This window comes from Thalassophryne amazonica, chromosome 17 (genome assembly GCF_902500255.1).
Source record: "Thalassophryne amazonica chromosome 17, fThaAma1.1, whole genome shotgun sequence".
Taxonomy (NCBI): domain Eukaryota; kingdom Metazoa; phylum Chordata; class Actinopteri; order Batrachoidiformes; family Batrachoididae; genus Thalassophryne; species Thalassophryne amazonica.
The window spans coordinates 25,473,974-25,501,028 of NC_047119.1; the positions used below are offsets into that span (position 1 = coordinate 25,473,974).

Consider the following 27,055-nt stretch of genomic DNA (forward strand, 5'->3'; position numbering starts at 1 on the left):
ATCTAACATTCAGGGCAGACGGCACTTCAATGACAAATAAGTCATATAACGTGGAGGCAAAGTGTGTGGATTAAAGAGCTTTATATAACACCTGAAAAGATCCTTGTCATTTGATTGGTGGTTTGTATGTCACGTGATATGGATTATTCATACCATTTACCATGTGTTCCATTTACTGTGCAATTTTGGTTCTATATGTGTTGTACACTGTGCGCATTCACACATTCAGTGAGTAATGTATAATACATTACTTACTCAGTAACAACCATAACACTGCTCTTGACCAAATCCAAGATCTTCCCTTTATTTGTTGTGTCAGATTTATTCTGAGTTTGCAGCGTGCCTCTAACCTTCTTGTACTTGACAGTAGATTGGCAGCAGTCTCCTCCATCATAGTTACAGAAGGCTCTGTTGTTTACTGCATCACAGTAGTTGTCGCCCATGAATGGCTACACAAGAAATGAGACACAACATTTAACATGCAGATGGTTGACAGAGCTTTAAAAGTTTCATCTGATGCATTTCAGAGCCTGTTAGAAGACTCCGGTGAAATTTGCTGATTAACCCGAAACATAAAACTTAAGCCTTAGGTGGACCAGGGTTGTAAATCAAATTGGAGACACCATAAAATATTCGCTGCACAAAACAGTCCACAAAGGTGATTTATAGGGTTGTTCCCACCTTCTGCACACGAGTTACCAATCATGTTGTCCAACTAGCCCAAACTGCGCTGATGATATTCTTCTATATGGAGTGGTAGAATTCTCGCAGTGGAATCTGAAGTTCAAACCTAAACCTAAAATATATTTTCCCCATTTTCATTAGATTACAAGAGCTAGTACCTCTTAAATACAGAGAGTTTTTTTCACCATAATTTTTCACTCAAATGTTATTTATATCAGAATTGTTTAATCACTACTCAGCTGGAATGTCAGGGTGGTGTAATTCTCAGAACATCCAGGTGCAAATGTGGCATCGGTAATTTCATTGCTTTACAAAAGGCTGGAACGGCTTCTATTAAAAACCAACTGCAGTTATTCTCGGAAACAAAATCAACAGAAATACTTGCGTAGCTGTGATTGTGTCAAACAATGAATGTATTTTAAAGTTTACATTTCAGTCTACTAGCCCAGAGGGGTTGCAACTTATTTTTGTAGTTGTATTGACAATGAAAATGTATTTTTTTTAAAGGGATATAAAAGTGGAATGCATATGATTAGCCATTTCCAGCTACTAATGAGTGACAGAGTAAGGAAACATTAGGGGCATCCCCAATAACACGGGGAAACCCCAACAACCAAAACAAATGCTGCTGTTCTTGTGTTACCAGAAGATTGAAAATGTGCCCATTGTATGGCATGAAATTTCATGCACCATGACATCTGTAAAATAGATTCTGTTCTTAACATTTGTAATGTTCATTTGAAGAAAAGGAGGAAATTGTTGGAAAGAATCGCAAAAGTCTGTTGAACTTGTCCAAACCAGCTCTTACCTCACATCCTTTGATGCAGTGGAGAAACTCGGGGTGTGGATACCACTTCAGTCCCATTGTACACACTATGCTCTGTAAGACAAAGTATTTGCATTGAGATCAAACAGCTGACTTTGATGTATCGACAGTTGCATATGCTTTATGTACATTTACATTATTAAGTACTTACGCGTATACCTTATGCACATTTTAAGAGACTTACCAAAACAATTTTTGAAAAGCATTTCAGTCCACATTTGCACAGAAAAGTTACCAAACTACTGAATTTTACAGGTAACACAGCACCCTCAAATCCTACTTTTTGGCTCCTGATTTTGTTTTTCTTTTGAAATGGTGAATGCAAATATGCACAGTTCCAAAGCAATACCATGGAGCAGAAAAGCAAAATCTGGGGTGGGATCTTAAGCCAAAATGATGACGAAGTAGTGTTGCTTTTAATTACTGCAAACCTTCAGATGCAAATGTGCAGAAACACCATTGTTGTTAAGTTGGCCACTTTAATTTACATGGGCCCTTTCCCATCCTACAGAAAAGCCAAATAAATTTATTTTTGCACAACATGGTAAAGGTTTGCATTTTTTTTATAGCTATTATGGCCCCAGGAGGGCGGAGTACTGAGAGAGACACATAAAGAGATAAAGAGAACCATGTTCTCAAATATCCTTGCAGAATGTGTGGAATCCCATCCAGTTCTCCTACTGTGCTCTTCATGAAATGGCATTTGTGCGCAGGGTGTGTTGGTTGTACTATGCATGTATCCATCCAGGCATATGCTGTCTATCAGGGATGATCAGTCATGTTGCATAGAGCACCAACGGTCTGCAGGTTTTCATTCCAAGGTGATTTTACTTGAATTCCTCCCATCTCATTGAAGGAGCAAAATCACCTACTGCGGCATCTGTTTGGAATGAAAGCCAATCCACTTGTACCACACAGATGTATATTTGTACCATACTTTGCTCACTGCAAGGTATTGTCTCGGTGTGCAGGCCAGAACTTCATCTTTACCTGAGCGGTTACAACAAATTGAGAATAAATATTCTTGCAACACATTTTGTATCGAAAATTTACTGATTTGTACCAACAAAAGTAATTTGTGCATTTTATCTACAAGAAATATGGGATTTTGAAATTTGGTGATACACCCCTAAGTTTGAATTTAATGTGTTTTAAAAATGCTTTATTTTCCATTTTTGCCATTGTTTAAATTACATTATCATTATCAAAGCACAAGTACAAATATTAAATTTCAGTCAATTTCACACTTTAGTTTAAAAGAGATGACCCTTCTAATGTTGCTTTGTACTGCCCTAAGACGCACTTTCAAGGTCCCGCGCATCAGCAGTATGGCGATATATGTGGAAAGTTATTGTTTCACACCAACTACTTCAGAATCAGCATAGTTCATTAATACCGTGAACATATTTTTTGGAAAATTTTCAGAGATTGGTAGTGACGCACATCTGTTGAATTGCCATGATATAGCTCATGTATATTTTAAAGTCTCAGGTTCTCACCACTACCACTTGTACCACCACAAGATGGTGACAGTGTTTGGGATTTTATGTTTTCTTTATTTATTTTTTGTGTTTTCATTTTGTGTGTGTGATCACCTTTGCTGTGCTTAAACTTGAAACTGGCTTATCAGTAGCCAACATAATAATAAGTCGCGGTTAGCGGTAACTTCCGCTAAATTCTTTAGCGGTTTATCAGTTTAGTGTTATAAAAGTTAACTTTTCAGTTAGCGGTTTGATGATTATCGAAGCTAACTTTTAGGTTAGCTGTGCCCACCACTGCTAGAGGCTGTATATATGTTTCTCCATGTAGAACCAGAATTGGATCAGTAAGGGCATCCAGTGTGAAATCTGTGTCAAATCCCAATGGAGATCTGATGCAGCTGTCATGATTCTGCCCCTTCAGGCCCTTGTTATAGTTTTGTCTCCATGCCTTCCCTTTTTGATCTTCTGTCTATGATTTTCTGTTTATTATTTGGTAGTCTCTAGTTTGGTTTATCATTTCTCTTCTGTGTATCATACTTTAGCCACGTGTCTAGTTCCGTCTTAGTTTCTGCCCAGCCATTGATTCTCCCCATTGTATTATGAGCTGTATCACCTGTTTGTTTTTGTTTTGACATATGTTGAATTATCTGTTTATTTTACTGTCGCCATTTGTGAGTTCCATTTTAGTTTGGTCTGAGCCTTTATTTTTGTTGTTGATCTCTTTTCAGTACTTACATTTGTTTCTTGGTTATTTCTTTGTTCTGTCATGTTAGGTCTTCCTTATTTTATTTCTTATTTAGTAGTATTTGCTTTTTGTTCATCTGTGGTTTTGGCTTTTTGTTTAGATCACCGTGGTTTAAGGTTCATCCTTTAATTGGTCCCTGTTCACTTTGCTTTTGTTTAACTGCACTCTCTTGTCTGGTGTTCAGGGTGTGGATTTGTCCTGTCCCTTCTGTTTGCCACACCCTCTTCCAGATTATTCTTCAGCACCTATGTCTCATTTCCTAATTACCACTGGTATTATTTAAGCCCTTCACTTTCTCTCCTCCCCTGCCAGACTGTTGAATTCATTTTGCTTTCCAGCCATTGTACTTAGTCCTGTTTTGCCTCATAATCTATCTGCTGGTGTTTTGACTTTGCCTTGTCTTCGACTTTGATTTTGTCTTTGCCACTGAACTCCATGATGCCATGATGACCACTTTGTTTGTGTTGGTATGCTAGCATGCTTTACAATAGATATTTTACTCAATCAACAACCAGTAACTATCCTAAATCAAATCAAATCAAATCAATTTTATTTATATAGCGCCAAATCACAACAAACAGCTGCCCCAAAGCGCTTTATATTGTAAGGCAAGGCCATACAATAATTACAGAAAAACCCCAACGGTCAAAACGACCCCTGTGAGCAAGCACTTGGCGACAGTGGGAAGGAAAAACTCCCTTTTAACAGGAAGAAACCTCCAGCAGAACCAGGCTCAGGGAGGGGCAGTCTTCTGCTGGGACTGGTTGGGGCTGAGGGAGAGAACCAGGAAAAAGACATGCTGTGGAAGAGAGCAGAGATCAATCACTAATGATTAAATGCAGAGTGGTGCATACAGAGCAAAAAGAGAAAGAAACACTCAGTGCATCACGGGAACCCCCCAGCAGTCTAAGTCTATAGCAGCATAACTAAGGGATGGTTCAGGGTCACCTGATCCAGCCCTAACTACAAGCTTTAGCAAAAAGGAAAGTTTTAAGCCTAATTTTCAAAGTAGAGAGGGTGTCTGTCTCCCTGATGTGAATTGGGAGCTGGTTCCAGAGGAGAGGAGACTGAAAGCTGAAGGCTCTGCCTCCCATTCTACTCTTACAAACCCTAGGAACTACAAGTAAGCCTGCAGTCTGAGAGCGAAGCGCTCTATTGGGGTGATATGGTACTATGAGGTCCCTAAGATAAGATGGGACCTGATTATTCAAAACCTTATAAGTAAGAAGAAGAATTTTAAATTCTATTCTAGAATTAACAGGAAGCCAATGAAGAGAGGCCAATATGGGTGAGATATGCTCTCTCCTTCTAGTCCCTGTCAGTACTCTAGCTGCAACATTTTGAATTAACTGAAGGCTTTTCAGGGAACGTTTAGGACAACCTGATAATAATGAATTATAATAGTCCAGCCTAGAGGAAATAAATGCATGAATTAGTTTTCCAGCATCACTCTGAGACAAGACCTTTCTAATTTTAGAGATATTGCGCAAATGCAAAAAAGCAGTCCTACATATTTGTTTAATATGCGCATTGAATGACATATCCTGATCAAAAATGACTCCAAGATTTCTCACAGTATTACTAGAGGTCAGGGTAATGCCATCCAGAGTAAGGATCTGGTTAGATACCATGTTTCTAAGATTTGTGGGGCCAAGTACAATAACTTCAGTTTTATCTGAGATTAAAAGCAGGAAATTAGAGGTCATCCATGTCTTTATGTCTGTAAGACAATCCTGCAGTTTAGCTAATTGGTGTGTGTCCTCTGGCTTCATGGATAGATAAAGCTGGGTATCATCTGCGTAACAATAAAAATTTAAGCAATGCTGTCTAATAATACTGCCTAAGGGAAACATGTATAAAGTGAATAAAATTGGTCCTAGCACAGAACCTTGTGGAACTCCATAATTAACCTTAGTCTGTGAAGAAGAGTCCCCATTTACATGAACAAATTGTAATCTATTAGATAAATATGATTCAAACCACCGCAGCGCAGTGCCTTTAATACCTATGGCATGCTCTAATCTCTGTAATAAAATTTTATGGTCAACAGTATCAAAAGCAGCACTGAGGTCTAACAGAACAAGCACAGAGATGAGTCCACTGTCCGAGGCCATAAGAAGATCATTTGTAACCTTCAGTAATGCTGTTTCTGTACTATGATGGATTCTAAAACCTGACTGAAACTCTTCAAATAGACCACTCCTCTGCAGATGATCAGTTAGCTGTTTTACAACTACCCTTTCAAGAATTTTTGAGAGAAAAGGAAGGTTGGAGATTGGCCTATAATTAGCTAAGATAGCTGGGTCAAGTGATGACTTTTTAAGTAATGGTTTAATTACTGCCACCTTAAAAGCCTGTGGTACATAGCCAACTAATAAAGATAGATTGATCATATTTAAGATCGAAGCATTAATTAATGGTAGGGCTTCCTTGAGCAGCCTGGTAGGAATGGGGTCTAATAGACATGTTGATGGTTTGGAGGAAGTAACTAATGAAAATAACTCAGACAGAACAATCGGAGCGAAAGAGTCTAACCAAATACCGGCATCACTGAAAGCAGCCAAAGAGAACGATATGTCTTTGGGATGGTTCTGAGTAATTTTTTCTCTAATAGTTAGAATTTTATTAGCAAAGAAAGTCATGAAGTCATTACTAGTTAAAGTTAAAGGAATACTCAGCTCAATAGACCTCTGTCTCTTTGTCAGCCTGGCTACAGTGCTGAAAAGAAACCCAGGGTTGTTCTTATTTTCTTCAATTAGTGATGAGTAGTAAGATGTCCTAGCTTTATGGAGGGCTTTTTTTTTATAGCGCAACAGACTCTTTTTCCAGGCTAATTGAAGATCTTCTAAATTAGTGAGACGCCATTTCCTCTCCAACCTACGGGTTATCTGCTTTAAGCTGCGAGTTTGTGAGTTATACCACAGAGTCAGGCACTTCTGATTTAAGGCTCTCTTTTTCAGAGGAGCTACATCATCCAAAGTTGTCTTCAATGAGGATGTAAAACTAGTGACGAGATACTCTATCTCACTCACAGAGTTTAGGTAGCTACTCTGCACTGTGTTGGTATATGGCATTAGAGAACATAAAGAAGGAATCATATCCTTAAACCTAGTTACAGCGTTTTCTGAAAGACTTCTAGTGTAATGAAACTTATTCCCCACTGCTGGGTAGTCCATCAGAGTAAATGTAAATGTTATTAAGAAATGATCAGACAGAAGGGAGTTTTCAGGGAATACTGTTAAGTCTTCAATTTCCATACCATAAGTCAGAACAAGATCTAAGATATGATTAAAGTGGTGGGTTGACTCATTTACATTTTGAGCAAAGCCAATTGAGTCTAATAATAGATTAAATGCAATGTTGAGGCAATTCTCAGCATCTGTGTGGATGTTAAAATCACCCACTATAATTATCTTATCCGAGCTAAGCACTAAGTCAGACAAAAGGTCTGAAAATTCACAGAGAAACTCACAGTAACGACCAGGTGGACGATAGATAATAACAAATAAAACTGGTTTTTGGGACTTCCAATTTGGATGGACAAGACTAAGAGACAAGCTTTCAAATGAATTAAAGCTCTGTCTGGGTTTTTGATTAATTAATAAGCTGGAATGGAAGATTGCTGCTAATCCTCCGCCTTGGCCCGTGCTATGAGCATTCTGGCAGTTAGTGTGACTCGGGGGTGTTGACTCATTTAAACTAACATATTCATCCTGCTGTAACCAGGTTTCTGTAAGGCAGAATAAATCAATATGTTGATCAATTATTATATCATTTACTAACAGGGACTTAGAAGAGAGAGACCTAATGTTTAATAGACCACATTTAACTGTTTTAGTCTGTGATGCAGTTGAAGGTGCTATATTATTTTTTCTTTTTGAATTTTTATGCTTAAATAGATTTTTGCTGGTTATTGGTGGTCTGGGAGCAGGCACCGTCTCTACGGGGATGGGGTAATGAGGGGATGGCAGGGGGAGAGAAGCTGCAGAGAGGTGTGTAAGACTACAACTCTGCTTCCTGGTCCCAACCCTGGATAGTCACGGTTTGGAGGATTTAAGAAAATTGGCCAGATTTCTAGAAATGAGAGCTGCTCCATCCAAAGTGGGATGGATGCCGTCTTTCATAACAAGACCAGCTAAAACCCTACTAACAAACCCTACTAACAAACCCTACCCTACTAAAATAAAATAAAATAAAAACAGTGAAATGACAGTCTAACACACAGAAAAGTGGAGAATACTGCCACTAGAGGAATAGAGTCTCTAGCTTTTTTTTTTTTTTTTTTTTTTAGCTGTTTTAAAGTTTTTCTAAATTATTCAAATTTATATTTGTGTTGTGTTAGAAATGTAATTAATTACCTAGAAGACAAATACAAATTTATTTATTATTTGAACATTTAACACACATTCTGTCACCTGACCACTAAACAATCATTCCCCTAAAAGCCACCACATATGAAAACACACATATACTAAGACATATGAGTCTCCTTGAGCCCGTTTTGCCTCCCGCCAGCAGGGAAAGAAAAATACCTGATTTCTGCATCCATGTGCTGTCCCCAGACTTGGATAGTAGTGTGTATTACCAAAAGTGTCATCCATAGAGGAGGACTGGTTGACCTCAGATGGTGCTTTTCTAAAGAACCCCCTTGTGTCCCAATATCTCATAAAGTTGGCATGCTTTTTCCTTTTGTTGCTGCTAACTAAGGTATTTTTCATTTCAGTGCTGTCAGCAAATCAATGCAAAAAAAGAAAGATGGGGCATTGAAGGTGGAGAAAAATAACAACAAAGCATCTGAGGACACGGAGGAGCTCAGCAAGAACTATTACACGAGTGCCGTGCAGCCCTGGGAAACAGACACCAGGGTAATCCGTCGGGTTGGTGTAACGGAGACTTGGGTTAGGTTGTCTGGACTTTATCGTAGGCAGTGGAAGCCCTTTTCACCTACATGGGATCATATAATGCAGCACAATATGTGGCCAGCATCAAGAGGTAGTCAAGGAGGACTATTAAGTTAAATGGTGCATTCTGAAGCATAGCAATGGTACTTTGAATGTTTAAATTAATTATTTCTTAATATTGATATTATGAGCTGCATCAACATTTAATTGGTATGACTCATTCTTGCAAATATGTAATTAATATTAATTCTATATTACTTATTACAGATAAAAATCACAAAGTGCTTGACAAGAAATGGTAAAAGTAAAATAAAAAATGATTTATTTCATTTCTGATCAACTTTATTTGCATGATTTGTACAATATTAAAATGTGGACTATCATAATCAATTGATCGGCTGATGTTAAGCATTCAAATTATTGTGTGGGGGCCCCCTGTCTTCCACTTCTGCCACCTCTGCCTTTATGTTGAGAATTGAAGCACATTTTTTGGCCTCAACCACGAACCTTTTTGCAACTACTGTACTTTTATTCTCTTTGTCTTGAGTGCTACTATGATGATGTCACCCAGAAACTCCTTCTCTCTCTCTCTCTCTCTCTCTCTCTCTCTCTCTCTCTCTCTCACACCCTCCTCGCTTACTCTCTCACTCTATTTTTCCTCCCTCAGCAAGGCCGTAAATCATAATAATCCATGAACGTGGCCTGGCCTCACCCCCTCACTACGGTTGGGATCCTCACCCTCTGAAGCCTCCCCAGGGTGCTGATACCACATAAAAATAGATCCCTATCTCAGCGCCACCACAGGCGAGGTCGTGCCACATAGAAAATGACTAATTTCGCAGCATGCCCGACAGGGTAATTTTGCTGATAAAGGGGGAGGAGGGTGCTAGGGGCGCAGAATCATTAGAGATAGAAAGACGGTGAAAAAAGAAGAGCAGGAGGTAGAGGTAGAGAAGGAGGGAAGAATTTTAAGTGGGTCACACTAACAACCAAAATATAACTGGTTTAAAAGGTAATACATCAACATCAGATATTAAGGTGGGCAATACTCGCCTCCAACACAGCAAAGTAGAACTAGAAAATACTTCTGAGGACTCAGATTCTCTGTGAAGAATCCTGTCTGAAAGGGGTCTTTAAATTACAAGAATTGCACAACCACAAGCACAAGCAATAGCTCATCATGTGTTTAATAGGGCTCAATTACCTCTGATCAATTCTGATGTGACTCTATTCAAAATCAATTCACTCAGTCCTAATTTGAGCAGACACTCAAAGGTTCAGTTACTGATATCACATTAATATGAAAGATCATTGTATAGTTTATGATGGGAACTTTGTTTATTCTACAGGACACAAAATGTTGCCTTTTTCCTGACATTTCAAATCCTGCAAAGCATTAAAATGCAGGCCTTAAGATTACTTTAGACGATATAAAATTTAGACCAAAATAAAAAAATAAAATGCATCAGTTTTAACAAGTGACCATGTTTGTAAATAGGTAAGACATTAACCTAGCAAATGAACAAAAGTTCTCATCTGTCACTCAGTGTGTATCTCCATCACAAGTCAGATGATTTAACACATGAACAGATGAAAACATCAAACATAATGCACATCAAATTTCAAGGTAACTGACCTGTTTTACAATGCACCACCTGTCCCAGGGGTGCTCAAATTCTTTCCTATAAAGAGCCAAAAATGAATCTACATGGAGGGACATGGGCCAAAAATAGACTTTGTTGTGTCAAAGTGCATTACATTATACTTAGTACAAACTAACATCTGAAATGTAAAACTACATTTCAGCATAATAAAATGACTTCTCTGTAATCTCCTTGCAGTATTTTGTTAATGTGCAGACACAGAGATAGGAAAACATCTACCTGCTTCTTTTTGCAAAACAATTGTCAAAGGAAAGACACCTTCCTGAGAGTGTGCATAAAATTTCACTTAATCTTGAAAAAAAAATTGACAAAACCATAACAAATCAGTATAAATAGTGATGGCAAAATGAGGCCTCCTGAAGTTAGTGTGTTTTATGAGCCCATTAGATGGCAGTGCTCATTAAAAAAGGTGAATGGTTCAAAAGAAACTGAAGGGCACTGACCATTACAGAAGCTCCCCAGTGCCCTACAATTTATACTGTATAATTGTGGTCAGATATGGAACTGCACTGAGTTATAAAAGACCTTTATTGGGGCAGAAACAAAAATAGCTCTTCTGTTGTAAATGTCATGCTGGGCAACATGATGGGCCAAATGAAAGGGGGTTCATGCCAACCAAGGTCCGCAGATCCCAAACTAGGTGGCCCTGACCTATGCACTTGTAGAGACAGACTTAAATATGCAGTGCTTCATAGGAAATTGTCAATATTGCAAACCTGAAAGTGGATGAGCCCCTGCGTTGCAATGTGTTTGCTGTGAATGGAAAACGTATACCACAGGTGCAATTCCAGCGAATTATTTCAAGAATTTTAATATCTTTTAGAAAAAGCCAGTGATGGTTTTCATTTGTAAGTCAACTGTGTTATTACCTCCACCAAGGAGGTTATGTTTTCAGTCGTGTCCGTTTGTTTGTTGGTTGGTTGGTTGGTTTGTTAGCAGGATTACTCAGAAAATCCTCAACGGATTTCAATGAAATTTTTACCAGGGGTGTATCTTGGCCTAACTTAGAAGTCATTCAATTTTGGTAATGATCCAGAACACAATTCGGATCCAGTAATTTTTAAGAATTCTTTATCATTGCAGGATAGGGCCAGTTTCAACATTTTTGCATCTAACTTCATGAAGATGGGTCACAAAGGCTGAACAAAAATTAAGTTACGACACAACAATAATTTAGCATTCGTTTCGCCTCATTGAATAAACTTATTAGAAAATTAAAAAAAAACTTGTGTAGTTCATGCAGTTTCTCTTTATAAATACATTTGCTGAAGATCTAAGGGTTTAACCACTGAATCTGAAACATGAGGGTAGATGCGTGAAACGACGTGGAATAAGTCTCTTTGCCAAAGGGTATTCCATGTGACATCAGTGATCCTATGGCCTTAGCGGAGGTTTGCGCTCTCCGAGTGCTTCTAGTTCCCATTTGTAACAAATCTACTCGCAATCCATGCTAATGTCAATGTTAAACCAGCTTTAATGAACAATCATTAGCAGCGCACTGCATTGTGAATCCACTCAATTAGTGTCATTTTTAAAAAGGTTGTTGGACACTAGTCCTTTAAATTAAAGCCCCCAGATCCATAGCATAGAGTGGTTATGTTTAAAGTCATGGCTTTACTTCCTCTAATGTTCAGAGTGATAAAAGTGTTAACACAACTGTTTATTATTTATAGAATTTCATCCACTTCATGCTAGAGTATGCAAGAATAACACTTCCCAACAGGCTCCAGGACGCTTATATGACTTACATCTTCTTCTTCATCCTTACTGCTTAAATGATTCACCTCAGGGAGCTTTTAAGACTGCTCACTTTTAATGTGGCTTGATTTGTTAACTCACCAGAAACCCTCTCACTTGTTTCACTGTCTAAATACTAGTACAACACATTCCAGTGCACCTTTGGTCTTAAATGGGATGACAGATGACAGATTTCATGTTGTGTCCCTTCATGCTCTGCATCATACGTTGAGCTCAGATTACAAATCCTGTAAATAAAGTGGAGCTGGACACACCCCAGATGCGCTTGCACTGTGCAGCATGGACTGTCCACCATAGGGCTCTGCGTGTTTACATTGACTCTGGGATAATTTTTTTGGCTGGGGCTGCACCTGAGAAGCACTGGCTAGTCCACTGCAGAAAGTAAGTTATTTACTGCCTTCACAAAGCCCTTGAAATACAAAACAAATCAGAAAAGGTTAAGATGATATGGAAAATGCAAATAAAAAAAAATGCAGCAAGCCTTACATTTGTTTTAACTTCAACTTCATTGCAGATAATATGAATCCAATATACTTCATGTTTTGTGTGGTTAACTTTTTAATACCCATCCATTCCTGCATTTAAGGCCTGCAATACATTCCAAAATAATATGGAACAGGGTGATTTATTCTAAATATAAAGACTGAATCATCACTTTTACAGCCAGTTTTCTTGATACAAGTCAAGGGATGGACGCATGAAAATTTCCACATCACTGAACATGTCTTAGATTTCATTTGAATAATTTAGATGGAAATTTTTTTTTTGCTTTTTCTGTTTGTTGTTTTATAGTTATACATGGACAGGGATCAGGACTGGATCAAATCTGAGAGATGCCAGTGCAAAATACATGCAAAAACACTGCATTAATTCTAATTTCACCACCCTTTTAAGCCTTAAATCCTCTGATGTTATGCTGTCCGCCAGTGGCACAGCCTTGAGTCTCAAATTACAAATAAGCACAAATCATATCAATTACACAAATCTATGAAAAGCAGATCATTTCAAGTCCACATGGCCCAATCCATCTCTCCCCCAGGATCCACCACAAAAAGCTGCTGACTAAGTGCTTGACTGTCAAACACAAACAGAGAGAGTTGGACAAAAACGCAGAAAGAAATACAGTGTGTTCTTGTACACGGCCGTGGTTTCGCTCATTCTTTCTCTAGTTACAAAACTTGGTGCCATTCAGCATGCACTCGTCCAAGGAGTTTTTATCCAAAATGGATCCTTGGCTGACCAAAAAATAAAATAAAATAAAAATCTATGTTTAGAACAAAGTGAACTATGGCCGTATGGTATCAAGATAAATGGGAAGGGGACATCAGAAGAGTATATGTATTCTGGTACATGTATGCACACATTTACAACCCCAATTCCAATGAAGTTGGGACGTTGTGTAAAATGTTAATAAAAACAGAATACAATGATTTGCAAATCCTCTTCATCCTATATTCAGTTGAATACACCACAAAGACAAGATATTTAATGTTCAAACTGATAAACTTTATTATTTTGTGCAAGTATTTGCTCATTTTCAAATGGATGCCTGGAACACATTTCAAAAAAGTTGGGACAAGGCAACAAAAGATTGGGAAAGTTGATGAATGCTCAAAGAACACCTAATTGGAAACAGGTGAGTGTCATGATTGGATATAAAAGGAGCCTCCCCAAAAGGCTCAGCCATTCACAAGCAAAGATGGGGTGAGGATCACCACTTGTGAACAACTGTGTGAAAAAAAATAGTCCAACAGTTTAAGAACAATGTTTCTCAACGTTCAATTGCAAGGAATTTAGGGACTCCATCATCTACAGTCCATAATATAATCAGAAGATTCAGAGAATCTGGAGAACTTTCTACACTTCAGCGGCAAGGCCGAAAACCAACACTGAATGCCCGTGACCTTCGATCCCTCAGGCAGCACTGCATTAAAAACCAACATCATTGTGTAAAGGATCTTACCGCATGGGCTCAGGAACACTTCAGAAAACCATTGTCAGTTAACACAGTTCGTCACTACATCTACAAGTGCAAGTTAAAACTCTACCATTCAAAGCAAAAGCCATACATCAACAACATCCAGAAATGCCGCCGCCTTCTCTGGGCCCGAGCTCATTTGAAATGGACAGACGCAAAGTGGAAAAGTGTGCTGTGGTCTGATGAGTCCACATTTCAAATTGTTTTTGGAAATCATGGACGTTGTGTCCTCCAGACAAAAGAGGAAAAAGACCATCCAGATTGTTACTAGCACAAAGTTCAAGAGCCAGCATCTGTGATGGTATGAGGATGTGCTAGTGCCCATGGCATGGGAAACTTATACGTGTGATGTTATGTGATGGCACCATTAATGCTGAAAGGTACACATGTTGCCATCCAAGCAATGTCTTTTTCAGGGACGTCCCTGCTTATTTCAGCAAGACAATGCCAAGCCACATTCTGCACGTGTTACAACAGCGTGGCTTTGTAGTAAAAGAGTGCAGCTACTAGACTGGCCTGCCTGCAGTCCAGACCTATTGACCATTGAAAATGTGTGGCGCATTATGAAGCGCAAAATACGACAATGGAAACCCTGGACTGTTGAACAACTGAAGTCGTACATCAAGCAAGAATGGGAAAGAATTCCACCTACTTCACCTACTTATTGAGTGTTGTTAGAAGGAAAGGTGATGTAACACAGTGGTAAACATACCACTGTCCCAGCTTTTTTGAAACGTGTTTCAGGCATCCATTTCAAAATGGACAAATATCTGCACAAAAACAATAAAGTTTATCAGTTTGAACAATAAATATCTTGTCTTTGTGGTGTATTCAATTGAATATAGGTTGAAGAGGATTTCAAAATCATTGTATTCTGTTTTTATTTACATTTTACACAACGTCCCAACTTCATTGGAATTGGGGTTGTATAAAGTACACACACTATGCCCCCTAGCCTCTTGATCCCAACTGAAAAAAGGCTCAAACAGCCCAAGTGACACAATGGTTACCACTTTGAACCAGTTGAATCCCATCCTGGAAGACAACTACCCAACTAGCATTGTGTACAAAATACAAGTGGTAAGAGCCGACTTTGCTGTAATAGTGCCAGGATGTAGTTGCTATATGTGAGATTCCTGAGTAAAGAGTTGCAGATCGCAGCCATTTGTGAAGTCCGCCTGTCAGCATGGTGATGCAAAAACAAACTTACTTTGACTCTGTGCGGGTTCCTCCAGTGCTCCTTAAGTACGTTTTCTACTGTCATATTGCCGGGTAGGAGCACCACGTCGTTGCTACTCTCTCTGCATGACAACTCGCATTCTTCGCCTGTGGAACAGACGGGCCGGAACAGAAAGAATGAGACAAAATAAAAATGAAAAAATTATGTAATGCAAACCTTCACTTTTTTATTTTTTTAATCGCACATCCTTTAGAACTGATTAACTGTCGACAAACAACATATCTACCAGATAATAACAGAAAAACAATTCTATATTCACTTTAAATAGACTGAGGTGTGGTTACATTCAGACACTGATAAAGACTTTAATGTCCAAGCTGAGCATCTTGCACAATGGACCTAGACATTGATGTGTGAGTGTGCAAATGTGAGGCACCACTTCAAATGGGAAAGTGCTACAGAATTGCACTCCGTTAACCATTTAAAAGGTCAACAGTTGATATCAAGTGTTGTATATCACCCCGAGTTCAGTCAAGTCAGTAATTAAGAAATGGACAGTTTGGCAAATCTAGCAAGGGCAGACTGCCTGTGCATGAACGAGATGAGTGAGGGAAGCCACCAAGACTCTTGTGGCAAATCTTGAAGGAGCTATAAACATCAATGGTTGTGAAAATTGTGTATATAATGTTTTCTATGTGTTGCGTCACAATTCACATACGAGGTCTCTTAGATAATAAACCGACCCTTTTATTTTTTTTTTAACTATATGGATTTGAATGACATGCGATTACACCAATCATGCTTGAACCCTCGTGCGCATGCGTGAGTTTTTTCACGCGTGTCGGTGACGTCATTTCCCTGTGGGCAGGCCTTGAGTGAGATGTGGTCCCGCCCTCTCGGCTGAATTCCTTTGTTTCACACGCTGCTCGAGACGGCGCGCGTTGCTTTATCAAAATTTTTTCTGGACCTGTGAGGAATATCCGAGTGGACACTATTCGAGAAATTAAGATGGTTTTCTGTGAAAAGTTTAACGGCTGATGAGAGATTATGGGGTGTTTCTGTCGGTGTAAGGACTTCCCACGGAGCGGGACGTCCTGCAGCGCTTCCAGGCGCTGTCGTCGGCCTGTTTCAAGCTTAAAACATTCTAATTTAAGGCTTAATTCACCCAGGACATCGTGAGAGAACAGAGAAGATTCAGAAGAGGCCGGCATGAGGAATTTATGTGGACATTCCACTGTTTAAGAACATTTTTTTAATGAAAGACGTACGCGCAAATTCGCCGAGTCGTTTCCGTGACACTACCAGACCAAAATCTCTCATCAGCCGTTAAAATTTTTACCGAAAACCAGCTGAATTTATTGAATGGTGTCCACTCAGTTGTGCCTTACAGTTTTGAAAAATTTTTTATCAAACAAAGCAACAGTCTCTGAGCCATTCCTAAACAATGAAAAAAATCGACGAGCGGGTGGACGACTCCTCACTCAAAGACTGCCCACAGGCGAATGACGTAACCGACAGGCGTGAAAAAACTCTCGCATGCCCACGAGGGTTCAAGCATGTCTGATGTAATCACACGTGATTCAAATCCATATGGTTTTTGAAAAAATAATAAGGTCGGATACTTTTCTAATAGACCTCGTATACAAGGCAGAGTGTCACAGATTGTAAAAAATAAAACATAAAATCTCTAAGACAGAGTTCTGAAAATCAAAGGTTTTGATCTGACTTTGTAATTATCAGTGGGTGGAGCAGGGAGAGTTTGAGGGGGAAAATGAAATAAAAGAATTTCGGGTAACAAGGGCACACAGGAATACACTTATCCAAATTCAACAACCTCAGTTTTTTTATTTGGCCAAATACTTGAATTTTGAATATTGTCAATGCATAGCTCAGCTATTGGGAAGATGCTTGAAATATTTAAGTCTTGAAACAATACAATTCATGTTTGCCATTATTTGGGAATCTTTAGGTCACTCTATCAGCAGACAAAGGTGAACAAAACATACATTCACATATATCTACTGGCCAAATAATTTATAGCACACTTACTATGACATTACAGGCTGGAGGCTACATATCACAATTTCTGTGGACATACAACAGCAAGTAAAATTATCGTGACTCGTGAGTCTTCCCTCTAATTAATAAGGTAAGCAGAGGCTTGATGGAGTCAGCCACTCTGGAAAATTTACCCAAGTAATTTCATAAAAACTAAATATTCCGCTCTGAATTTTTTGGGTTCCAATAAATACAGGTGGGGATCAGTGAACCTCTTATTTTTAACCATGCAAACTGAAATAATCATAACATAAAATAAAAACACATGCCTTGTTGCCTTCCTGGGTGCCACTAAGGTGATTGTTGCTTGTTGGCAAGACAAGCAACTTGTTGACACTGGAGCTCATTCATTCCTATGCCGCATTTATATAAAACAAGTTCTTTTTTAATACATGCACGTGGGCCTAAATGCATGATGTCAAGGACTTCTGTAGCTGTAATTCAAAATAGTATTGAAAATGTATGCAAATAAAACATTTTGCTGATTTATTAAAATCACACTAACAGGCCAGTTTGAGCCTCGACCATCTGTACCTGACATCAATAGTGTCATGACATTTGAATGGTTTAATAATGTATTTGCTCCAAGAACAGCGTGTCAACAAATGTTTTACTGTTTTCATAAAGGCTGTAAACACAACTGCAATGGTGTAGAAGTTCAATCGAATCTATGATTTACACAGGAACAATGAATAATCAACTCAACCATCAATCAACTTTTTTTTTTATATAGCGCCAAATCACAACAAACAGTTGCCCCAAGGCGCTTTATATTGTAAGGCAAGGCCATACAATAATTATGAAAAACCCCAACGGTCAAAACGACCCCCTGTGAGCAAGCACTTGGCAACAGTGGGAAGGAAAAACTCCCTTTTAACAGGAAGAAACCTCCAGCAGAACCAGGCTCAGGGAGGGGCAGTCTTCTGCTGAGACTGGTTGGGGCTGAGGGAAAGAACCAGGAAAAAGACATGCTGTGGAAGGGGGCAGAGATCGATCACTAATGATTAAATGCGGAGTGATGCATACAGAGCAAAAAGAGAAAGAAACAGTGCATCATGGGAACCCCCCACAGTCTACGTCTAAAGCTGCATAACCAAGGGATAGTCCAGGGTCACCTGATCCAGCCCTAACTATAAGCCTTAGCGAAAAGGAAAGTTTTAAGCCTAATCTTAAAAGTAGAGAGGGTATCTGTCTCCCTGATCTGAATTGGGAGCTGGTTCCACAGGAGAGGAGCCTGAAAGCTGAAGGCTCTGCCTCCCATTCTACTCTTACAAACCCTAGGAACTACAAGTAAGCCTGCAGTCTGAGAGCGAAGCGCTCTAATGGGGTAATATGGTACTACGAGGTCCCTAAGATAAGATGGGACCTGATTATTCAAAACCTTATAAGTAAGAAGAAGAATTTTAAATTCTATTCTAGAATTAACAGGAAGCCAATGAAGAGAGGCCAACACGGGTGAGATATGCTCTCTCCTGCTAGTCCCCGTCAGTACTCTAGCTGCAGCATTTTGAATTAACTGAAGGCTTTTTAGGGAACTTTTAGGACAACCTGATAATAATGAATTACAATAGTCCAGCCTAGAGGAAATAAATGCATGAATTAGTTTTTCAGCATCACTCTGAGACAAGACCTTTCTGATTTTAGAGATATTGCGTAAATGCAAAAAGGCAGTCCTACATATTTGTTTAATATGCGCTTTGAATGACATATCCTGATCAAAAATGACTCCAAGATTTCTCACAGTATTACCAGAGGTCAGGGAAATGCCATCCAGAGTAAAGATCTGGTTAGAGACCATGCTTCTAAGATTTGTGGGGCCAAGTACAATAACTTCAGTTTTATCTGAGTTTAAAAGCAGGAAATTAGAGGTCATCCATGTCTTTATGTCTGTAAGACAATCCTGCAGTTTAGCTAATTGGTGTGTGTCCTCTGGTTTCATGGATAGATAAAGCTGGGTATCATCTGCGTAACAATGAAAATTTAAGCAATAATGGTGTGTGTAGTAATGAAAATGAATTATAATTGACAGAATTGTAGATACACACCTATGCCGTGTCCCCTCTTGCATGAGTACTGCAGGTTGTAATGGAGGTTTTGAGGTAAAGAACACTGGCCTTTGCTGTGTGGGCAGAGACGGAATGAACCCGTCCAGTTTCCATCTTTCCTACAGCGGATAGCATTGGAACCTGGGCCCTGAACATAACACACACATGGACACACAAACAATGATATGCACATTATGACAAACAAGCACAGGTAGGCCAAGGACACCGTGTTGGCATGCAGTTCCAAAGGGGGAAATACGATCCAAATTATATCAAGCATTACGTCTAAGAGGCCGAACAGATTAAAAGGTGTATACATTTCATAAGTCTGCAGCAGCAGGACTTTTCTGGTAATCAATAGCAATCTAATTAGCATGGCGTCAAATTGAGTATAGCTCAGGGAGGCAGGGATGGAAAGAGAGACAGAGAGAGAGAGACAGAAAGAGACAGAGAGAGAGACAGAGAGCGATGGCTGCTCAGATGATGAGGGCACCATGGGAAATACGAGATTTTGCAACTAAAAAAATTCTTTCATTTGAGAGTAAAAAACAAAAACAAAAGAAAATGGACTGAATTTATATAGCGCTTTTCCATCTGCATCAGACACTCAAAGCGCTTTACAATAATGCCTCACATTCACCCCAACAAGGTGCTCACTACACACCGGGAGCAACAGGGGATTAAAGACCTTGCCCAAAGGCCCTTAGTGATTTTCTAGTCAGGCTGGCATTTGAACAAGGAATCTTCTGGTCTCAAGCCCAATGCCTTAAACATTGGGCCATCACCTCCCCTCTCCAAAAGAAAACATGATATGAATCAATTTGAAATTAACAACTGACATTAATACATGGACCTCAGAATCGATCTAAATGTACTATGAACTGGCGGAATTGCTCAATTTTTAACTTTTAGAAATTGGATGATTTAAGCTTGTTTCTGTATCTTTAAACTCTCGTAAAAGTTCAAATGTCAGCATGGGGCTCTCACGAGAATCATCACTGGTACATTAGCCTTGAAAGGTAACACCAACATCTACATGTTCAACAGTAGTAGACAGTATAATGAACAAATGTACCAGTGTGAGCATTCCGATCAGTTCACAGTTTCTTCATACTGTCACTGCTGGTTAAGGACGTGAGATTTCTGCTATGCTAACACCATGTGACCTCTTCTGGGTTTCTATACTATGCTTTCTGCTACTATATGTGGCGCTGCCTCCAAGGGTGAATAAATGATGAGTAGTGGCAGTGCCAACACACTGCAGCACAGTAGTAAAAACTGAAAAGGTCCTGGTTTTTCATGAAACATACATTTGAAGGTAAGCAATGTCACTTTTGGGTTGATCTAATGTATCATGGCAAATGAATGGCCATATTAAAGAAAAACACTTATATCAGATTGCATTGTATCACGTTGAACTGAATTGTTCTATAATAAAAAGTGTGGTTCCTGGGTTATATTGTAGCCATGTACCTAGTTATATATTGTATTTTTTTTGCCAATTTGTAATCATACCAACCTTAATAAGTCTTTAACACCTCTATGATATCAGATGTGACAAATATACTTACAGTACCAGTCAAATGTTTGGGCACACATTCCCATTCAATTGAATGAGAGCATGTGTCTAAACTTGTGACTGGTAGTGTACATGTTTTATGTGATATTTCAATAATAGTAAACATCCCCAACAATTCATTTGGGATGTAGCAAGAACTGACTTTATAACTACAACTTCTTTAAATGGTTTATATTGTGTTGTGGGCTGCCTTTGTCTGCCTCCCTTTACTGTCTGTTTTTAACCTTGTGTAGTTTGTAGGCTTTCCCACAGATGGCACACTCAGAACTGAGGAACACCTGCTGCTTATCAGCAATGCACACCTGGCGTTCATGAGCGGCTCATCAGCAGCAGGTTACTTAAACCCATGCTTTCAGCTCATTCACTGCTAGATTCTTCCATGATCTATGATCCGTGATCCAAGATCCAAGAACCAAGAGCCAAGCCAGATTCTTGCCAAAACTTCCTTGACCTCGATCTTGTCTTTCCTGACGCTTCCATGCGCTCTGTTGGCTGAGCTCTCTGTAGCTCATTCCAAGGTAACCTGGCCAACTCTAATTTCCATATTAGAGCTCGTTGGTTTTTCTGGTGTTTATAGACACTCTTCTGCGCGGCTTCCATGTCGCTTATGCTTCTGCCCCCACGACTATTTGCACCATGTCACGTTGGAACTCTCCCGCTCTCAGCTACAGAGCGCGTAGCTCTGCCATGCTTCAGTTAAGTTCCTTCATGTTCTGTGAGATCCCATTCTCACACTGGTCCTGTCTATGACTGTGCTTGACTGACTCAAAGAACTGTTCCAAGAACTACTACCAAGAACTATTTTCAAGAACTGTTTTCCCAGAACTGTATGAACTCTGATACTGAACCACTAAGAGCTTTCCAAGTCATTTCTAAAGTCAAGTCCTGCTTAATTGGAACCGTGTCACAAGATGCACCTGACCTCTGACCTCTGAAGATAATTCATGAACTGTGAACGATGCCTAGATGCCTATTTCCTAGACTGTGAACATTATTTCCAGAACTGTGAACATTCCTGTTTGTGAACTGTCTGTTGTTAAAGGCTTCAGTGTTACGAGTGCAATCACTCACGTTGTCTCTCCTCCATTCTCCTAGTTCCTGTTCTCGGCTCTGTGCATCCCACCTGGTCCCAACTCCAGAACCATATACTCCAGGATTTCAGTTCCCTTACAAGACTGGTTCGGAAACCTGCAGCTCCCTAATTTCCACCGCTATGAGCGGGCTGACTCTCCACTCTGCAGGCACCCCAGCGTAGCATTATTATTTGTCCATTATTATAAATAAATATCTTTTTGTTCACAACCAGTTCTGTTCCTTGGTCCCAGCATTTGAGTTCATCACCAAGTACCGGTCCGGTCCCATCCAGACCTCTAAGCATAACATATTGTCTTGGATTATATTGTTCAACAGGTCAATGGCATTAAATTATGCAGAGATTAAATGTAATAAGCAGTAAAGATGCAGAAAAGATAGAAATGGAGAGATGTCTAAATTGGACACAGATGTCAAAAAGCAAACAGGTAAAGTAAGAATATGAAGAGAGGAAAGAGATAGACAGACCTGCTTGCAGGGAGCGTGCAGCAGCCTCACCGTGTGGGCAGAGCCTCCTGTGGCGATGATGCCAGTATTACTGGCAGGATCAGAGCAGTTAAGTCTGCACACACTGTCAAAGCGGAAGCTGTCTGTACAGTGATAGGAGCCATGGAAAATGGGAGGTGGGGGATCACAAGTCACTGGCTCGCATGCTCCCTCTAGCCAGCTGCCATCCTCAGTGCACTGGCGCTTAAAAGCACGCCTAAAGGGGAAAATAAAAATCTGGTGAGATCTAATTCATGATACATGAAGTATGGCTTACATTTATTTGGGTCATGGTGGAAAGGCAGTAAGCACAACATGCCAATTTTCCTTTTACTCAACAGGCTCCACCAAATCCTTCTGCGAAATCTCCAGATGTTCTTTCGTCACCTGTGCAGGATTTAAGTCCTGGATTCACCCCAGCATCATCTCCAATATGATGTTATCAAAACACTTCAAAGGCCTAGAATCCAAGGTGTATCCTTACATGAACCACCTCAGATCAATATGAAGAAGCATCAACTCAATACTGATCCCCCTGAGTCATGCGCCAACAGTCCGGTAAGGAACTGCGGCGTGATTGATGTAAAGCTCCCAAAAATCCCATGGGATGCTTAGAGCGTATTCTTCAGCGCTCAGCTTTGCAGTGTTTTTGTTTTTTAATTGATGTGAAACTGCACATCATCACAACTGAAAGGATCCAACATTCTCCCCAAGACTAAGCATATGGTGACAGTGGTGATAAAAAAAAACCCCTCCCCCAGGAGTTTTTTGATTATAGGATGAAACCTCAAGCAGACCAGTGTCATTGGGGGTGACAATCTGGTTTGGCCGTACAAACAAATGAAAAGAAAATAGTCAGAACATACAGTGATAGAAATGGTGTATGTAATCAACCATATATACATTAAGTGTTCACAATTTCAGAGGCCCAAAAGGGGTAAAGACCAGAGTCCCTCTAAACAGACTGCAATAGTAAGTTAGTGATTTCATCAAAGCCAGTTTAGTCATTGAAATAAGACATTCTGAAGTTCTCACACCAATCCTGATGGATCGCCAACACCCCCCCCCCCCCCCAACACACACATAAAATACCCCACAAGCAAGTTCTGGGGTTCAAAAGCAGAACCAGTCTCTTTGAGGGCCCATCCGCAAGTACGATGTAGCACAACGCTTTCCAGGAAACATTGAATGTAGAACTCAATGTATCACTCAACTACTTAAATGAAATAAAAACTGACAAACCAACAAGGCTGCCTTAGTGTGAACAGCATGGACATAGGCGATGCTCAAAAAAACAAAACAAAAAAAAAAAAAACCTGCTGAAATTGTGATGATGGCTCTGTCAAATATGTCTCAATCACATTTAAAGACAGGAATGCTGCAAGTCCTCTGTGTGCACAAGGACAAACAGGCAAATGATGCCCTGAAACATCAAAGATATTTCTACAAAAAGAATCATATACTTCTAAAGGACATGAGTTTGGAAAATTATTTAAAAAGGAAAAAAAAAAAAAAACAGCACAGATACGACTGCTCAAATCTTTGTGTCATGTCAGTGAAGGGAAGATTATTCTTCCAGCAGCCATGGACATTTGTCTGGAGTTTTATTGCTTATGGCGAGTTATAACCATCTTAATTTATATGTGCATCTGGCGCAGTAGATCAAGGTGCTTTCTGCTTCCCTATGCTTTGTCTCAAAATATTAAAATGGCATATGGTAAATTATTCTGGTGTTCTGGTGTACTGGAACAAGTCCTAAATTACTCCGCTCCGCCTTCATACATACTTGTACAGTACAGCAGAAATCTTGAGTATGAAACATATGTTTGCCACTTGTATCCACAGTTTCATTCTTATTGTACACTTCCTAAACTTCCTATGCTTTGATTTGTCACTCACTCCTCTTATCAATGCGAGTTTTCAAGTCTGTAGTCTTCTGAAACCACAACATCAGACCCAAGAACATTACTCCAGCGTCCACACAGCTTGTTCTTTTCATGAAAAAGATAACTGACAAGGTGCACACTACAGTTTATTTTTTAAATAGGAACAACTATCATTCGTCAAATGTAATATGTATGTTGCTGTTACAGATTCTGAACTATACTAGGGTGCGCATGTCTGTGTGTATCATCTGGAGGGCAACGTTCTCTATTTGCATAGAGGGGTCACCTTCTGGCTCTTCAGCTCGAGTATCATGACTCCAGAGTCCCTTTTGGCAATATTCCTGAGTAAAGTCAGCAATACCTTTATTGAACAAAAGTGTTGAGATGGTGTTGCACACTCTTAAGTCTTGAGCCAGGTTCTTGGATTGCCACGATAACAAGCACTAACCACTTTCTGGCTGCAGCCAAGTTGGCAATGGAGGCTTTGCACAAGGTGTATTTTGACTTCAAGTCCAGCATCTGGCTGGAAAAGGAAAGAGTTGGTCACCAGAGAAAGCCAACATATTCCTCAGATGAACTATACGCCCGTCACACATAGCCGGAATCATGCAGAATGGAGTCAGAATTCTGACAGCCATCTGCAGATCCAAAAAAGTTGGTCAGAATCGGCCGGCGGCCCCGAGTGTGATGCACATGTTCAAAACTCTCCGGGTGCTGCCGAAATGGGACACCTGCCCGACGGTGGTCTGAGCACCATCTGATCGCAATTTACATATTCTGAAGGTGGCATAAACAGGATCTGAAATGATTTGAGCGCGTATGAGGGAACCTCAAGATGGATCCGACACGGCAAAGCCTACCGGCATGACCTGCATATGCCACTTATCCACTTATAATGTCCACCTTCACTGTACACCCCCCCACCCCCACCCCCGGAGCGCAAAGGAACCGTTGATCGTTGATGTGTATGTGGGGCACGCAGCCATCCATGTGCAGGGGATGTGAACACAGCGCAAACAAACCAAAAGCACTGTCTCCATTGCGGGTCAATGTGTTGCACAGCGCACAGCGCTGCAGATCTGAACAGGCTGTTATACCCATAATAGACCTTACATAATAGACCTTACCTTACTGATAATATTCCTCCCCATGGGCGACGTAAATAATGTGAATATTGTCTCCATCATAACTGTATATAACATGGCAGCTGTGCCTCTCCGTGGTGCACAGTACTGTGTCATTGCACGCGTTAGGCTCGGAGCTGAACGGATCTCAAACTGTAATAAATTATCAACTTCTAACTCTGTGGAAAATATGACATGTAAATGTTGTGCCAGGCCATTACAGCATTAATAAACATGAATCTCACCTCCAACAGTGGTCCAAACCTGCAGCCTCTCACCCAAAATAAAAAAATACATCCCATGTGATAATCCAACCATTGTGGTGTCCAAAGTTGCATTGTGCTCCTGAATTTAAACAAAAAAAAAATTAAAGTTCCCTGGAAAGGCTCCGTTTGACGCAGGGGGCAGCATGGCCCACTGCCAGCAAACTTTCAGCGAAGCTGTCCAGCGGCACAAAGCGCACGCACCCGCCCCGGCTCATGCAGCGTTATGCATACACACACACACACATACGGCTGAGTGCGGAACGCACATGCGCATGAGGAACAAAGCGCTCCAGTCCTGTGTTTGCCATCCAGACATTTAGACATCGGGCAGTCTGCAGTGCCTTTTATGGCCATATGACAGCAGTCTGTGTCATCTACCTGCTTTGGATGCCATTGCGTAGGTGTGAATGCGGTACTCTGGATGTGTTCTGACACGGCCATAGAGCTGTATATAAGAACTAGAGAGCGCAGTTGCGTTGAGACGTGTGCCGACAAGGAGGCGTGATCGCCATTTTAATTCCGGGCAAGTTAGTGATTTGCGTGCATAGAAGTTCAAGAAACAGGAGGAATATGCCGGAAACCTGCGCATGTTGGCAAAGCCACAAACAGAGGAACAAGGGAGGCAATATTTCCTTCCATAAGTAAGTGGTTTTGGCTATTCTTGTCACTTTGTCTGTGATATCTGGATGATAAACAGCTATGTTTCCTGCCGTACCTGTGTCGCCCGACACAGACCATTAACTCTTCACTTATGTCTAGTTGATATTTTTCACTGCTAGACCAATGTCTAGTTAAAATACTTGACGTTAGTGATTAAAATTGTTCGACAAGACTGGGGATTTTGTTGTGTGGGCCGCTGAAGAGGAGGTACTGCTGGCCCACCACCACCAGAGGGCGCCCTGCTTGGAGTGCGGGCTCCAAGCACGAGAGGGCGCCAGACCCAGAAGAAGTGACAGCTGTCACTCATCCTCTGCACCAGCTGTCACTCGTTCATCATCACCACCATAAAACCCGGACTGCAACTCCACCTCCCCGCCGAGAAATCGACTACCATTACCAAGGTAATTCTTCTCTGCTATAATTATTCAGTGTATCTAAACTGTGATCTGTGTGCAGCCGCGTACCTGTAAAGTCTGTGGAAGACTGGATTGGTGGATAGTGAGAGGACGACGGTCTTCGTCTCTCACTCCATCCAGAAAGAAGACAACAGGAGCTGCACGAGTGATAACCTAGTTTGGAGGTGGAGGTGCTCCCTCCTAACTGTGTTTGGACTGAGAATCACTGAGTGTGCGGACTCACACT

General features: G+C 40.3%; 1 protein-coding gene across 1 annotated transcript in view; it reads right to left on the reverse strand.

The window, feature by feature from the left end:
- The window catches only part of pappaa (pregnancy-associated plasma protein A, pappalysin 1a), a 271,059-nt gene that overhangs the window by 25,950 nt on the left and 218,054 nt on the right, over nt 1-27,055 (reverse strand). The window contains exons 17-21 of the mRNA XM_034192054.1: nt 22,460-22,694; nt 19,321-19,468; nt 15,248-15,363; nt 1,493-1,564; nt 351-449 (exon numbers count right to left, since the gene is read on the reverse strand). Coding sequence (XP_034047945.1) covers nt 351-449; nt 1,493-1,564; nt 15,248-15,363; nt 19,321-19,468; nt 22,460-22,694 — 670 coding nt within the window. The remainder of the gene's footprint in view (nt 1-350; nt 450-1,492; nt 1,565-15,247; nt 15,364-19,320; nt 19,469-22,459; nt 22,695-27,055) is intronic.